The sequence below is a fragment of the Vanacampus margaritifer genome, chromosome 1, assembly GCF_051991255.1.
Source record: "Vanacampus margaritifer isolate UIUO_Vmar chromosome 1, RoL_Vmar_1.0, whole genome shotgun sequence".
NCBI classification, from domain to species: Eukaryota; Metazoa; Chordata; class Actinopteri; order Syngnathiformes; family Syngnathidae; genus Vanacampus; species Vanacampus margaritifer.
In genome coordinates, this window is record NC_135432.1 from 11,978,218 (window position 1) to 11,995,672 (window position 17,455).

General features: G+C 39.3%; 1 protein-coding gene across 2 annotated transcripts; it reads right to left on the reverse strand.

The window, feature by feature from the left end:
• Window positions 1–35: 35 nt before the first annotated feature.
• On the reverse strand, window positions 36–16,439 carry lmbr1l (limb development membrane protein 1-like). 2 transcript variants are annotated; one of them, XM_077551098.1, is made up of 17 exons: window positions 16,201–16,439; window positions 10,327–10,411; window positions 6,524–6,557; window positions 6,043–6,182; window positions 5,224–5,327; window positions 5,031–5,154; window positions 4,880–4,948; window positions 4,732–4,796; window positions 4,042–4,114; window positions 3,867–3,956; window positions 3,711–3,787; window positions 3,545–3,622; window positions 3,398–3,471; window positions 3,175–3,265; window positions 1,794–1,860; window positions 1,486–1,647; window positions 36–977 (listed from the first exon to the last, which is right to left on the reverse strand). In XM_077551098.1, the coding sequence occupies exons 1-17, from the start codon at window positions 16,261–16,263 to the stop codon at window positions 892–894; spliced, it is 1,482 nt and encodes a 493-aa protein (XP_077407224.1). In that variant the 5' UTR covers window positions 16,264–16,439; the 3' UTR covers window positions 36–891. The 2 variants fall into 2 exon arrangements, with proteins under 2 accessions (XP_077407224.1, XP_077407232.1); XM_077551106.1 differs by lacking the exon at window positions 4,880–4,948.
• Between the last annotated feature and the right edge of the window lie 1,016 nt (window positions 16,440–17,455).

Consider the following 17,455-nt stretch of genomic DNA (forward strand, 5'->3'; position numbering starts at 1 on the left):
CACACACAAAAAAAAAGTGAGCCAGCTGAGATGAACACAGTATAAAATCACTTTTATAAGTTACGGTGCTTTACATATTGCACTTCCCTACAAAATAGCATAATTCACAGTATGGTTGGTCAATGTCACATGTTCCCCCAAAAGGGGTTTCACTTGGCCATCAATGCATAAGAAAGTGTAAAGCTTTTACTTTTGTGCAATTTTGTAAGTCAGAGGTTGACTTTGTAAACTTGCTCATCTAACAAAACAAAAAAAAATAAAATAAAATTTATCCAAATAAAAGTTGTTAAGGAGCTCAGACTCTTCATTCCTCACAGCCTACAAATGGTACCGTCGTCCCATTTTCTCTGTGGAACTTCCCCCCTCGCTGACCAACTGTAGATCAGTCCGGGCTGCACCACATGGAAGTCAGATTTACACTCTCAAAATAGTGGAACACCCTTCAAGAGTAAAGTCAGAGAGAAAAAAGAGCGAGAGCACTCAATCAATCTGGCGCAGGAAGAGGAAATTATCTCAGAGCTGCAGCTTAACACTTGTAAATAGCTTTGCTGACTTGCACATTTTTAGAAGCCATCACACCTTGGCTCCTCTTTGGGGGCTTCACTGCCCCACGTAATATGGCTTTGATACACGTTTGGACCACGTCTCAGGTTGGACCCGCCCTAAGGCTCATTATGAAAGCGCATGCCTTGAGATTTTGGTCATCGAACATCTGAGAGGAGCGCCCACTGCGCACGTAGTGGACTTATTACTACCCTCATCCCTTTGCTCAGTACAAGCCATGTCGCCATGACGACGGGACTGCGCCGCACAATCCACAGGGTGCGTATTTGGCTCAATCCTTTTTTTTTTTTTTTTTAAAAAACAAAACAAGACGACAAAAGGTAAAAGTCACTGGATTTTGGACAGTCCACTTGCCAGGAGGAGTCTGAACGGGACAGTGGAGCGCGAGACAGTTAAGGGGAGTCGGTGGAGACCTGCAAAGGAAGAGAATGAAATTAAATTGTGCACAATTGTAGGGTGGAGCGCCAAAAGCAGGGAAAATAGTGGTTTAGCTGAAACCAGAGTCAATTAATCATGGAACAAAAGTGAGCTGGGAGGCAATGGGAAAGAATACGTGAGGTGGCCTTAGCGCAGAGATGCTATCTGAACTCTAAGGAAGGGGGACTGTGCATGTGTGTGTGTGCGCGCTTGCTTTGAGGGCTTGTTTGTGTTGGGTGGAGGGTTCGAGGGTGTGTGCGCTGTGAGGGGGTCGAGGGCGGTGGGCCTGAAGGTCCCCCAAGGGGATCTGACTCTCCTCCTGTCCTTTTACACTTTCCTGTATGAATTGTATTCTTTCTATCTGAGGAAAAGCGGCCAGCCCACAGGGAAACGGGGCCGATGCTGGGAAACTCTGACGGCTAACCAAGTGCAGTCCACTTTAGCTCAAACCGCTCAGGCCATTCGGACGTGCTGTCATTTTGACACAAATGAAAGAATACCCACCAAACGCGCGGATGAGTTCCCTCTGCACCGCCCACGTTACCGTCTTGATTAGAGAGGCGGAGGTGAGGCCAGCAAACAGCATGTTGTATAGAAACACAACGTAGAAGTTCCCAAGCCAGTTATAGCGGCCAAAGTCTCCCAGCAGATCGAAGCGCGTGATCCCTAAGACCACAAGAAAATCATAAAACCTCACCGTCTCAAACACTCAAGTTTGGCTTCACACAGTAGCAAAGGCTACAAACGCCCCCATGTGGCCATTATTAAAACTACAGGTGCTGAGTATCCCTGTGTTTCTTTCACTCGCTTACCAAGTGTACGTGAAAAAACTGGAAGGGCTGAGCTCAGGATGAGAAGAGACACACAGTTGGCGATCATCTAAAGGAAATAAATAAATACAGCTTAAAAACTTTTTTCTTTTTTACACGTTTTACATGCACATGGGCTGTTTGTGTGATTGTCAAAAGATGAAAAGGCATGTAATGTGGAATTGGGCTGGCTGTAAAAGTGACAAATCCAGTTGGTTGTTTGCAATCCATGATGCAGACTTACGTGCGTATATATATATAAAAAAAAGTAGGTATAAATATGGAAAATAACTGCCATGTTGATCAATGGAGTAACATGGAGGTCATTTACATGCGTCTTATTTAAAGTCCCTGTGAGGTGAAAATAAAATTCCATTTAAATTTGACATACTGCAGACAACAGTGTTGTTAACACCTAATGAATTTGCACGAATTAAAAAAAAGACAAGTATATGAAATGAGGCTTCAAAATGGTGAGAACAAAATAAATCACCACAAACGCTGTGGACGTGTGTACTGAACGCGCCCAAATCAAATGCCAATCAAATACCTCTACTACGCCCTGGAAAAATGGATGCTAATTTGTCCATCATATTTTATATGCCTACATTTAACTCATTCACTGCCATTGACGGCTACCGACGTCAAAAATTAATTTGAACTATTTCTATTAGTTTAACCTTTGTTTCCACTTTTGTTAACAAGAGTATGAAAACCTAGACATTTTTTTTATTGTACATTTAGAACAGATATAACAATTGTGATTCATTTTAACTAGTGAAGTCATGCGATTAATTACGACACAATTTTTTTAATCGCCAGACGCCCCTAATATTTAATAAGATTTTCTCTCTTCTTTTTTTTTTTAAATCGCGTCAGGCGATTACATTTTTTAATTGTAATTAATTGCATGACTTCAATAGTTAACTCACGATTAATCACAAATTTTATATCTGTTCTAAATGTACAATAATTTTTTTCTAGGTTCTTATACTCTTGTTAACAAAAGTGGAATTTTTTTTTTAAACTAATAGAAATAGTTCAAATGAATTTTTGACGTCTATAGCCGTCAATGGCAGTGAATGAGTTAAGTACGTGTTTGGACCCCAAAAATCCACTTACGCACGTAGTCAATGTCCACATGTAGGCTTGTCAAAAGCAAGACTTTTTAAAATAAAATATGAAAAACGACCCAAACAACCTCGATCTTCCATATTTTTCTGTCTGATGTGCGCACACTCGAGGCAGACAACGAGGCACTCTATAGAGGCCACACCTGTACATAGTTGTTACACGCATTTTGGGCATCTTCTCACGTTAATAGTTTCAGGTGTTCATTCAATATAAACAGCGATATATAACACACACAAAAAACTAGAGCTACCTGTGTGAGGTTAGTGTCCTGTGCACGAGGCACCAAGCCGGTGAAGAGTGGAGAGCTATAGAATCCAACAACTGATGACACCATTAAATAGCTGTCAGTCATTATTAAGGCCAACACAGAAATGTATAGTTTTTCATGAGTGACAGGCCCACAAGTTTCATAACACATAACAGCCTGCGGTTTACACTTTGGCAAAACAAATTGTCATTGCATGAAAGGATACAGTATAAGGACTACTTGAACTGCTGCACCCAGTGAACCGAACATTGAGAAGGAGGCCCTCCCAAGGTGCGGGTCCTGAATGCACAAAGAGCAGCTGTCATCACCAGACATACACCACTTCCTGCAAAACATCTCACTAAATCCTTACCTCCATTCCTCGGGGCATGGCCGTCTCATCCAGGAGCAACTCCAGCACATTGAAACAGACCATCAGCACACACAACACCTGAAGACACAAAAACATTACCAAGGGTCCCATTGGCTGCATGAAAGAATGGCTTTAATCCGACTGGGAGAACATCATGAATAATTACAGTGAGGGCGAGGAGCATTAGCATGGCCAGTGGATAACCCAAGTTTCTCTGCCATGGCGAAGCTTTCCTGCGCATTTCTGTAAAGACCGAAAGAAGAAATAAGTTTAGAAAACAATGACTGGACGTTGTGCACAAAGTTGGAGAGATGAAACGCACCCAAGGCGATACGTTTCGTTCGGATCGCTTGGTGCTCTTTCTTCATTGCCTCAATGTTCAGCTTGACCCAGCAGGACTGAGAACTGCCATCTTCAAACAGACAAAACATCACATTGAAAGTTAAAAACAACAACAACAAAACAACAAACAAAAAGAAGGTTCATACGTGACTTACACTTTAGTTTCCTGGAGAGAGAGTCCTCCTCCATTGTGGTGCAGCTGAGGGCATCATCAACATCTTCAAACAGCTGAGGGAGATCAGAAAAATCCGCAAATAAGTAAACATTCAAAGCTGGACTGTGGACAAAAAAATAAAAAATTAAATAAAATTAAATAAAATAAATCACAGTGATGATATGACATGATCCTTTAGCCTGGCTACCAGTATACATTTTTTTTTTTTTTAGATCACACATTTAACTTATTATTTTTCCATAGTCTCTTTTTCAGGATAATAATTGTGGGAAGACTGACTTTACTGCATATTTAAAAAAGAAAAAAGAAGAAGAAGAAAAAAAGAGTAAAAACAGTCATCAAAAGTGACACTGGACATTTTTACCATTCACTTCTAAATAACCAATATGTACACTCTAAAAACAGTCAATAACCCAATTCGGGCCAAGAAGGGTCAATTTGACCCAACTTTCTGGGGAAAAAAAGGATTTGTTTTGTTCAAAATTACCCAATTTTGGGGGTTGTTTTTGCAAAACAATCCAGAAAGTTGGGTCATATTGACCCAAGTAGTGGATCAGTCAAATGTATTAATTTTTTTACTCATTGGGTTATTTTTGACCCAACTGTTTTTAGAGTGTAGCCTCATTGAATATATAGTCTGGCTCAATGTATGTATGGCATTGTCACTCACCCGAGGTTTGACCAACAGGCTGCCTGTTACGCTGAACATCCGAGACAACCCAAAAGGTGTGCACACTGAGGAGCGCAAAGCCACAGACAATGTGTTCAAATATCAACAGCAGTTTTAAAATCTCAAATCAATTATGAGTGACACCTACACAGGAGCAGTAGAACTCCAAAAAGAGAGATACCAGAGTACAAGTAGGGAAGGTAATACTCCCAGAGGTCTGCAATTTAGAAGTACGCACTTGTGTAAAATGTTGTCACAGACCAAATAGGTACAGTTTTAACATTCTGCAGGAGACTCACCATAGAGGCTCTTCCTGGCCAAGTTGTCGTGGAGAAGAGCTGATGCCACCCACACAATGCCCAACACCAGGAGAGCTAACAGCAACAGCAGGACAACTGCTTCATATACTCGCGCCATTACTCCCTACACATAAACAAAACAGATGCAAATGAGCATATTCGAGCACAGATGACATTAAGTGTGCACGATTACCTTTTTGGATCCTACAAATCCCTCAGACTCGGTGAAGAAGTAGGCAAATGGCATCAGGAAGACCAAGGACAAATTAGAGAAAAGGAAAACTAGGTTCCACAAACCTGTCAAACAAGGAGGACAAATGTTTGCAAATATTAGATTTCAGTGCATGCAATTCCACAGTAGACCACTGAGAGGCACAATTTCTCTCTTCGTTTAACTAGTCATGCATCATGATTACAGAAATGAAAAGAAACATTTTGGCTTTTGGGGTGCAGTACAGTGTACACTAGGGGTGTTGGAAAAAAATTATTTTTTAAACATAATTTTTTACAGGAATATTCAACAAAACGTCTTAACTTAGGGTTAGGATTCACACATTAAGCATGGAAGAATGTTATATTAATGGAACATTAAGCCTTAATATTTTATTTCAGTGCTGTTCAAACATGAAACAGACTGCAGCCTGTTTGTTAAATGCAGTGGCTCAGTTATAAGCCAGAATTTTTAAATAAATAAATACATTTTCATACAAATCTTACAGTGTACATGTACAAGTTTACTGATTAGTATTTTCCAAATTTGAGTAAAATAAATAAATATCGCAATAATCAATTTATAGATTCGTATCGGGATTAATTGGTATCTAATCGAATCGTGACCTATGATTAATGATACAAATCAAATCGCTAGGTACTAGGCAATTCACACCCCTAGTGTACACTATATTAAAATAAAACAATGTCAGACAAGCTTCACTATGAGACTAAAAAGTTCATGCAAACAGTTTGTGATGCTTTGGAATGTAAAAACAAAAAAATGAATATGAAAACACACCGTGAATAAGTGAACCATTGAGCCATTGCATGTAGTAGCTCTGTGGGAAAGTGAGCAGCACCTCATTGGACAGAATCGAGATGGGGAGAAGCAGCACCGCACACACTGCAACTGACAGCGTGAATGTACACAACCACAGCCTGGAAGAGGAAACAAGGACAGTTAGACTAAAGTAATACTCTTAAGCCACATTTTTGTTTGTTTGTTTGTTTGTTTTTACACTAATCTGGCAGAGCAGCAAAGGTAAAAGTCTAAGGTGGTCCGCAGAGGTAAGACGACAGTGCCAGCGTGTAGGGACAAAGGGCAAAGGGATACTGGACTGTTCCTATCACAATCAACAGCATGCACACTCGTCAAGGCAATAAACTTATAGACAACTACGCCGCATGCGTCTCTGTTCACTCACACGGACACCAATCAACATGAGTGAGTGAGAACAGATTGCCTCAAGTCAGTTAATCATTACAAGCTTTTCACTTACGCAATTTTGTTGACGGTAGCATCCTCAATATCATCTGAAAGAGAGCAGAGTGACACCTTTCATTGATTTTTCGTTAACAAAACCTTGTTATTGAGTTAAAAGAGATCATTGTAAATGTAACTACAGAAGACACATGAATCCTTATTGGTGAATTCAAAATATGAAGGATGTGTGCGTGTAAACTCCAACCTCATGTATGCATAGCAGAGGTATGGGGGAAGCTATAGTAGCAGCGGTCTATACGGGCACTGCAAAAAGGACTGTAGAAAATGTAAGAAAAAAAATAGTAAAATAAGAAAATTATTACTTCAAATAAGCAAAATTACCTGCCAACAGAACAAGAAATTGTTACTTAAATTTACCTGTAAGATTTTGAAAAATAAGAAAATAATACTAGGCCCATATCAACCACTGCGGTCTTGAAAATAGTATTTTCAGACTGAAAACAAGTAATGTCGACTTTTTTCAAGCTGTGATAAATAGAACTATTTTCTACTTTCTTTTTTTAACACTTGGATAACTTAGCCTGAGTGTCAAGCAGGGAGGCAACAGGTCCCATTTTCTTTGTCATGACTTAGCCAGGAATTGAACCCACAACCTTCAAGTCTGAGGGTAGGCACTCTACAACTAGACCACTGAGCTGGTACTAAAAAAAGGAAAAAAATGAGTTTAGTAAATATAACAAAATGAACCATATTGCACTCGTCTATTTTTGTACTTGTGTTTTTTCCCCATTTATCTTATTACTAGATTATGCAAAATCTTAAACTAAGAAAACTCATGAATCCCCAGTTCTGGGCCTTTGATGTTGGTTAGTTGTCATCTTAAAATGTGGGAAATGTTTGTTTTAATCCTCACAGTACTTAAAACTGGCGGTTAACACTCACTGCCAAGACTGCTAGATCAAATAAGATAATTAAGTAATAAGTATCTTAAAACAAGCACAATGAAATTATATCTTACTTAAGATTTTAGTTTTTGCAGTGGGAATGAAACAAGCTAAAGTTGTCACTGGCCTCAGGAAGGGGCGTGAGGGAGGGGTTTTGGAACATTCTGTACAAGTATGATAGGAGTCTCCAGTAAAAGGGATTAACAAATTCAAAAAAACAAATAATGAGTCACTGAGAATGCCATCTCTTCAGAAAAAAAACATTTCTGCATAAAATCCCTTATGTTTGACATCATGGAACGACAGCAATTAAAATCTTGTATGACCAGCCATACGTCTGTGGAACAAAAACAAATTCTTGGCTCCGCAATTCTACCGGCAACTTGAGAAGAGCATAGTTTAAGAGATTGCATTGCTCAAGTGCTTTTTAGCTGCAGGGCTATACTGCTCCGCATGCACATGTGCACTGGCAGTTCGTTATCCACAAAACGTAATGAAGTCCACCCAGCCACAGCAAAGCAAAGAAACTTGGCCTGTTGGACATCCTACAGCTGCTTTCAATGAAGGCAAGTTATTGAATTGCTTACGTAACCGCCAGCTCCGTAAGCCCAAAGAAATGTAAACAGGATTTTTGCACTTTTGACAACAAAACCTAACACGGAAAGTCGCAAACATAGAGTGCATCCTAGTCAATCCATTTTTTAAAAATTATACAGTTCATCTTACACGTGAGAAAGTTTACCTTCAAAGAACTAAAAAGAACAGATTTACAACCTGTTTCTCTACTAATTTATTGTGTAAATGTAAAATGTTCAAACACACAAACACTCTACCATTTTCTCACAAGTGACAAGTTCATAAGCTAGCATTAGACGCTAACAAATCCGTCTACATAGGGTGACCAGATTTTCAAAATTAGAAACTGTGACGCTACAATGTAGTTGAAAATGAAATAGGGCCTACACAACAAATTCAATCGCTAGTCAATTATCGTCAATTGGGACAACAACAACAACGTTCAACAGCGCTAAACAAGTTATCGTTATCCAATTTTTGCAGCTATTGGGAGCCAACTGTGTAGTTTACCTTGCATTGGAAACATGCCGCTAGAAAATTTTAGCTGGTGTTGGCGCTCTCCAGCGACCTCAGCAGTAGAAATACATTTCCAATGATTCTTTTGACACGGGAGCACAAAGTAGTTGTAGTTCCAGTATGCCGAACACTTCTCCCAATAAAATGTGTATGAATGAGAATGCAAACTTTTTACATTTGGAAGTAATAGGAAATAATTAACAGTTAAACTCCCTTTTAATAGGTTTATCATATGAATCATTATGACAACTGTGTGATTGACATGCATATGGATGGCAAAAAATGAGACGGGCCCTGCATAATATCCAGACAAAGCAACGGGGTTGGCGAAAAGGGATTGTCCCGGGACAAACGGGGAGTCTGGTCACCCAAGTCTACTGCTTCACTTTGTGCTCTGCACTCTCTTGTCAAACTACACAACAGATGGAACTCAAACACACAATATTGGCTGAGAATCATGTCAAACAACAAGTAGAAACAACAAAATTAAACTGGTAACGGTGCATAACAACACTTCAAAGAACTAACGCCTGTGTTCATCCACAAGACTATCGACGATCATCTCTGACTATCATGACACGGAAACACCAACGAACGCTGGACAAAAGTCTTCAACTGTGTGTTTTGCGTGTTGAAAAGATGTCAAGATGCTTTTGCCAGTGTAAAAGGAGCCTGAAGCTACAAGTCAAAAGCGCCAACTTTGTGTTTGTCTTGGAACAACATTCTTCACCACCCCTTCTTGATCCACAGGGAAAATCGCCTGCAGTCATGGCTGCATGACACCAAACACACCTTCTGTACTGTCAGTATTCGCTCCACACTTTAAACCACGGTACTGCGTATACATGCCATGGCTTAAATATACATTCATGCAAACATTGCAAAGTCCTATAAATAATTATATTTAACACTGTAAACTGTCGGAAGGGAATAACCTGTATTATTGTGGTTTTAATGTTTTGTGTCTGATGAATGTTTGAAATGAGACTCCATCACCTTTCACCACAGTAAATACAGTGGTACCTCGGAGTTTGAACATAATTCGTTCCTGCGAAGTGTTCAAAGTCCGAATTGTTCAACCTCTGAAACATTTTTTCCCATAGCAAATAATGTAAATGCAATTAATCCGTTCCCAAGCTCCCAAAACAGAAAATTCCTATTTTACTTTCTATTTATGTTTTTTTTTTTTTTTTTACATTTACACCTTGTACAGTATTTAAACTGTAAAAAAATACCTTACCTTTTTTGTGGTATTGTGATGGCATCAGTGGATGATAAATGCTATGTTAATGATTGCGTTAGTTCACTGCTGAGTTTATGTATTTTACATTGGGCATATTGTTAGACTACTAAGCGGTCTTTGCGTGCGTTGTTTAATGTCAGGCACGTTGTTGAACAGCTAAGGGGGGGTCCTCGTGCCAGTATTTACAGAAGTAGTCGTGGTAGTTACAATTGAGCGATAATCTCCTTCCTAATTCCACTGTGGTTCGCAGCACTGTATGTTTTTCTTTGCTGCCACTGGCACTGTTGTCTTTCTTTGGGCCCATGGCAAAGAAAATTGTGGAAAAATCAAAGTGCACTCGCGAGTATGGAGCACCTCCGGGAGTATTCACGATCTGACTGGAAATGAGCAGTGCATCGTCTCAACTACCGCAACGTGAGCATTCGGCATTGCTCGGCTTCACTCGATTTTCAAGGTTCGGCTTAGCTTGTTTTGGCTGTTCGAACTCAGAAAATAAGTTCAAACTCCGAGGCATTTTTTTTTCTAACCCTAACCCTTATAACATACTGCCCAATGAGACAAAAAGACAGCTTTCCTTACCGGTGACAAACTCTGCAGTCTTCTTGAAGCGTGCAAGTATGAGGTAGGACACTATGTAGAGGCACGTAAACAGGAGTACGCAGATCTGCACAAGACACAGAAAGATATGACATTTGAGGCACATTCATCATAGAAAGGGAAAAAGGTTAGTCAACAGACCCTGTTGCAGAGTTTAGTACACAGCTGATTTATACGCAACTCAAGCCTGATTCAGGCAATGTATACGAGGTTCTGACGCCAACATTATCCACAAGAGAAACAAAAAGAGGCTCAGACAGACAGGCTCTTATTCGAGAAAATTTACTTTTATACAAAAACAAATCAGATTTAAAACAAAATAGATCTACATTAGGAAACGCATGGACAGACAGATGGAGCCAGAAGATTATCACCTCATTAAAACAAAGAGTTCTAAATGGGTGACAGTGTAAAGGGGAGATTAAGAGTGAAATGTGGGTGATATACCAAGTAATGAAGAGCTGCCAGCAGATATCATTGTTTGACATAAGGCTGTCAAATATGTAGGCCAAATCTATTGTTCATGCTCTGTTTGGTGATGGATCTCAACATTTTTGCCCCAGAATGATGTACACAGAAGTGTTGGTTCCACAACCAGGCCAAAAGAATCACCTGTCCTGAACAGTGTTTGAACACGCTCAACTGGATTTCTAAATTTGCTTCTCACCGGTGTTGATCTTGCTTAATAAGAAGGAAGCGACCTCACAGCAAACAAGCCTAAGATGAACTTTAGAGATACATTACAATCATGCCTGTGTGAACATTAACTCATTCACTGCCATTGACGGCTATAGACGTAAAAAATTCATTTGAACTATTTCTATTAGTTTAACATTTTTTCCCACTTTTGTTAACAGGAGTATGAAAACCTAGATTTTTTTTATAGTATTAGAACAGATTAAAATTTGTGATTCGTGAGTTAACTAGTGAAGTCATGCGATTAGAAATTGTAATCGCCTGACGCCCCTAATTTTTTAATAATATTTTCTTAAAAAAAAAAATATATATATATATTTATTAAAGATTAAAAATTAGGGCCAGCAGGCGATTACAATTTGTAATTGTAAATATTCGCATGACTTCACTAGTTAACTCATGATTAATAACAAATTTTACATTAGTTCTAAATGTACTAAAAAAATCTAGGCTTTCATACTCTTGTCAACAAAAATGGAAAAAATGTTTAACTAATAGAAATAGTTCAAATGAATTTTTGATGTCTAATGCTGTCAATGGCAGTGAATGAGTTTAATGTAGTGTTTCACAACAAGAATATAATAGACAACACTTCAAGTAGCTGCAGCATACTGTAAGCATGCCATAAAACTGAACAAGTTTCCACATAAATGTCACGATTGATGTCACTTGGTATGGCAGATACAGTTTCACACAACAGTACTTTGCGTGACTAAATGTCTGTACTCATCTAACTATCCGTTTACAGTACAAAATAAAAAAATTCTATTGACTTGAAAAAATAAGTATGGCATTACGATTTCATTACATTTTAATTAGCTTAATGAAAAAAATAGTACTGGTATGGTAGTATTAAACAGTAGATATAAAGGAAACATAAGGAAAATTAATTGACTTGAGTACTTGAACTATTGCTGCTTTACATTTTCCAAATAGAAACATAACACAGTCAAAGACTTTTAAGACAGAAGTGGTGGGAAAAAGACAGTGTGATGACTCACCGCATCTAATCTCATAAAGAATTGAACAAAAAAGCAAAAGGATTTGACTCGAGAAATAGCGTGACATCTTCAAAGGGGTAAAAACTGTTTGTGGTGCAATACCAGGATTAAACATAGTACCGTCAATGCAACACACTCAAGAACAAACTTTTTACACTCTTTTTTTTGTGGGAATCATTAAAGCATCATAATCCAAACTATAAAATAAAAAAAAAATGGCCAGCTCTAACCATATCATTGTAACAGTTTATCTGTACAGTTTTACAATGTAACTGTATAGTACATATAATCTTGGTTTGGGGGTTGGACCCCCTCCCTTGACTTTGAGAGGCATGACGGTGACCCACATTTGAAAAGAGACAAATGAAAACAAAGGAAATGTCTGTGAAATGTGTGGTGGTCAAAAAACAACCGTAGTAAAAGCCTCAACAATATGTGTACTCTATTTGCTGTGGTTGATAAACTCAGTAATCCCCCAAAGTAGTTAGTGCCTGAGCTCTTCTCAACAGATATATGATTTTGCTTACTATTTCAGTGGAAAAAATACAATCCTTTAGGTCAAACATGGCTAACCAGCAGGCTAAAACCTCAGGCTGCTAACCCAAAAGCTATCTAACTCATAAAATTGCTCAAGTTATAAATGATATAATATCATACAATACCATAGTGCCTTATTTGGAAAAGTTCCAAACCAAATGATGCAATGTTAAGGGTTAAACAAATGTGATGTTTTTAGGGTCCACTGAAAAGTGATGATTTTGGAGGTACAAGGATTCCGCACGACACCAGTGACATGTGAAGAGGAATCGAGTCGTGTAATCATCTAGCAAGCAAACAAACAAATCCTCTGAGCCGGTTTTTATTTCCCATCCCTACTTCAAAGTCATCGTCACCAAAATATCCTGTTGTGGGGAACATGAATGATGTCAGCTGCCAGATCATTATTGTGACTTTTACTCATCAAACATCCTTGATCTCTCTCCAGGTACAGAGTGTGGGACTATGGGTGGCTCCGGAATCGATTTAAATATATTACTTACATTGTCTTTGGAACGTTAATTACTGTACCTCTGCCAAGGAGGCAGAGTTCAATTAGATTGTTTTGCATTATTTTTGTGGTGGCAACGTGCGGCCTGGGTTAACTGGCAAGTGAACCATCTTTCACCACCATAAGTATAGATTATTATTATTTTAACTAGTCTGAGCACTCCATGCTGTACTCAATTATGACTAGACTAGGTGGGCTTGGGTGTGAAACTCTGGCTTTGACACAAACAGGGGGGTCTGCATTCTACTGAGTGGGTGGGCCATGCTATATGTTCAGCATTTTTTTTTTTTACACTCGAGTCAACCATTCAACCATGAAACAGTTATCCTTGCTACTACTGTTGGCTTAAGAGTGTGTTAATATTTGACAAAAGGGTAACTAATTACAATTACGGTTCAAAGAACCATTCAAAATGGACAGTTATCTCTGCTGTTCTGGAATCTTAGTCAGGAATGTGGAAAATATGCAACTCGACATGGAAAAGCCGGCCAGCTGGCAGGTTCAGCTTCAAAACTTGTCGCTGTGAGGAAACAAGAGCCTCAGCCAACCACATCTAAATTAATTCAATCTATTCATAACAAAGTTAAAATGGACATTCACTTCCGGGAATAAGTGCCACTATTATATTGTTTGTGACTCAAAATGGTGGTAATTCACAGAGCACAAATTATTTACCGTCATACAACATCATATTGCACTGACAAATTAATTTGGAAGTGTAGTTCAAGGTGCAGTTCAAATGCTACATCCAAAAGACTTGACGATTAATGTATGTATGCTCTGACCACTACAACTGTTTACATCACCACAGTGGCTTTAACTAAGTGTTGAGAAGCTGAGTAAAGTACAACCTTGTAGATATCATATCTCCAAATGTGTTCAACTATGTTCAAGGCTATTTGAAGAATTGCAAGGAAACAATCTTACATTTTCACCACTGTCAAGTGTCAATGCAGCAAACTAAAATGTACGTCATGTCATTTCCAGAGTAAATTATATCACAAATCAAAGTAGATGTTCTCACTTTGGTGACGTCATGCTCGGACTCTGACCCATTTATTACTTTGAGTGTCCGCCACGTTGTGGGTCAGTCTCCTTTTAATGATCAATAAGTTTCGACACAATTTATCCAAATAAGAAGCACTCCTTTTGTGACCACTAACACAGTTTCTGCTTATATTCAACTACAGGTACAATTGGACTTGGAGCCGTTGTTGCATAGTGTAACATCCTCCTATGTCAGCGCTGTCCAAACTCGGTCCCCGAGGGCCGGAGTCCTACAAGGTTTTGGATGTTTCCCTGCTCCAACGCACCTGTTGTTCCAATGAACAGGATCGTTATCAGGCTTATGCAGAGCTTGCTGATGATTTTCAGGTGTGTTGGAGAAGAGAAACATCCAAAACCTGCAGGACTCCGGCCCTCGGGGACCGAGTTTGGACACCACTGTCCTATGTGGTCAAGGATGACACAGTTGCTGATGCTCTTCACCTTGCTTTATTCTCACGAGCATCCCAAACCGGCTCTACTCCATGCTCCTTGCGGACAACCGAACTTCTCACTCTATTCTCTAAGGGAGAACCCCAACACCCTGCGGAGGAAACTCATTTTGACCACTTGTATCTGGGATCTTGTTCTTTCAGTCACCATCCTCATTTCGGGACCACTAGCAACGGTAGGACTAGGAACGTAGATCAACCGGTAAATCAAGACCACCACGACAGAGCTGCCCACGCGACACTGATCCACCTGTCGATCTCCCACTCTATCCTATCCTCACTCGTAAACAAGACCCCAAGATACTTGGAGGTCTTGGGGATACTTACCAATGCCTCGACTTGGGGCAGGGTCTCATCCTCAACCTGGAGAGGGTACTAGACCCTTGGTCTTAGATTTGGTGGCGCTGATTTTCATCCCAACCAGTTCACCATCGGCTGGGAACCAAATTAATACAATTTTTTTTATGAAGTTGTTCAGCTGCAAGGTACACCCCTTTTTTACTGATGTTTTAAGTATTTGCCATGGTGTTGTTTCAGTACCTGTATTGAGATACTTTACGCGGGTATCGTATTGAAATCAAAATTTTGGTATCATAACACCACTACAAAGCATGCTGGGAAGTACACTGCTTCACCATTGCTAAATTAATTTAGCAATTAAATTTATTTTATACACTGTAGAAATTTTCTCAAAGAGGACTCACAGAGTGTGTCACATAAATAAAAATACACATCATCATGACTCATATACTGTGATATTGATTCACAATATTTTACGCTATGCAAGAAAATAACCAAATCAATTCAATTTATTTCATTTTTTAAAATCAACAACAAATCTAATTTTACTGGAATGCCAGTCGAAGCAAATTGATTTTCAGCTGCTTTTTAAATGTCAACTGAAGAGGCAGCTTTTTTAATTTAAAAAAGAAATGCGTTCCACAAGTTGGGCCAAACTGACTGAATGTTAGCAGATCACAGTGACCGTACAAGACACTTGCTGAAACACATGTAGTGCCGCAGTATTTACTCAACCTTATTGAGTCAAGGCACATATTTAGTTGAACACAAAACAGGAAGACATTATTTATTCTGTTGTATGTAGGGCAACAGGTTAATTATACCTCCAGCAATTTATTGTAAAGCATTTTTTCTTCCTGTCTTCCTTATTTAGTGCTTGCATAGAGACAGGTGATGAGAGCTATTAATTTATTTACTAGAAATAATCTAAGTGACAATGGTTGGGATTCACTGTAAAAGTGTAGATCAAGTTGTGCCTTTTTGTACATGCATCCGTCCTGATGTAACTGTGGATCAAATTATCAGCACATGATACAAGTGAAAACATGTCTAGCAGAGAACCAACAGGAAAAGAACGAAAAATAAGTATTGTCAAAAAGCAGGAGGTGATGGGGCCACCCCACTTCCTCTCTACCAGCTGCATCCGTGCAGTAAAAAAAAAAAACTATGCGCTTGGTAGAGTTGATTATTAAAATAACCGTTTATAAACTAAGTAGTTGTACGATTCCAAAAGGCTTTAAGTACAGTGTAAATTCATGTGTGACATGGCATTGTTTGTTTGTGGGCATCATAATGAAAGTAACGCAGCACTTACGATGGTCTCCCGGACACGGTTGTGAAAAAGTTGCTCCCTCGCCGACACGTCGTCCGTTTCCATCCTCCCACACCATAACAAAGAAAATGTCGGGTTCAGAAGCCGTACAGTTGGGGGTCGTCAAAATGTTAAAAGACGGGGCATCTTCTCAAGAATGCCGTGGTTGGAAAGCGGAGCAGCCCCGGATGAGTGTGCTACTATTAGCACGATGCTACTCCACTCACTTAAAAACCAGGGGGCGGGACTGAGGGGCGGGGCTAAGGAGAGGAGCGTGCAACAGGTAGTTGTCAATCATCCTCATCATGGAACGCCTCATTGTCGTCACAGAAAATGCGGATAATTATGTGGCTGACTTCATTCTAAACATGCCATCTCAAGGCTTTAGTTTGGTTCAGCACACGCACGCACGCACGCGCGGGTGCACACACACTTGTCTTTGTATAATCGTGGGGACATCTCATTGACATAATGCAATTCCTAGCCCTTCCCCTAACCCCAACCATCAAAAATGAATGCCTACGCCAAGTCTTGACCCTCAAAAAGAGGTCTAAACGTGTGGGGACCACCAAAATGTCCTCTCAATTCCAAGTCGGTCCCCACAATGGTACTTAAACCTGAAAAAACACGCGTGTATGGGCCCCACAATGTTGCAAAGACAACATTTTTTTTTTACTTTACAGGGGTGACAATAGCCCATTTGTGACTTGGTATTTGGAACCAAAAGGTCACGGTTGAAACTTGAAAGCTGAAACGCCGCTTAGGGCAAAATGTGAAAATGGCAAATAGGTTTCACTCTGATCTTTCCTTGCATGCCTGCATGTATGAGATTTGGCGTTGCGTAAATTTAATTTCCCTTTAAGTGATGGTCCATTTAATAAATTTGATTCAATAAGTTTAAAATAGGCTTGGTCCTTTTTTCAACCTGCGCTGCTTAAAAAAAAAATAAAAAAAAGATGAAATAGGAGCGGAAAAGTCAGCCAACGATGGGAATAGAATTATTGAATACTGTATTTTAAAAGTTTTCAGTGAATCTGTAAAGGATAAAACACATTTTAACGTGTTACTAAGATTGCAATAGGTGTAATTAATATCAGTTAATAGTACTGTGAGCAATAATATCCATCCATCCATTTTCCGAACCCCTTATTCTTACATAAGACATTACTCTATGATGTGATACAGCAACAAATAACCATTTACTGTAATTGCATTACTTTTTAGAACGCACTACTACTAGTACTTACTGAGAGTAAGT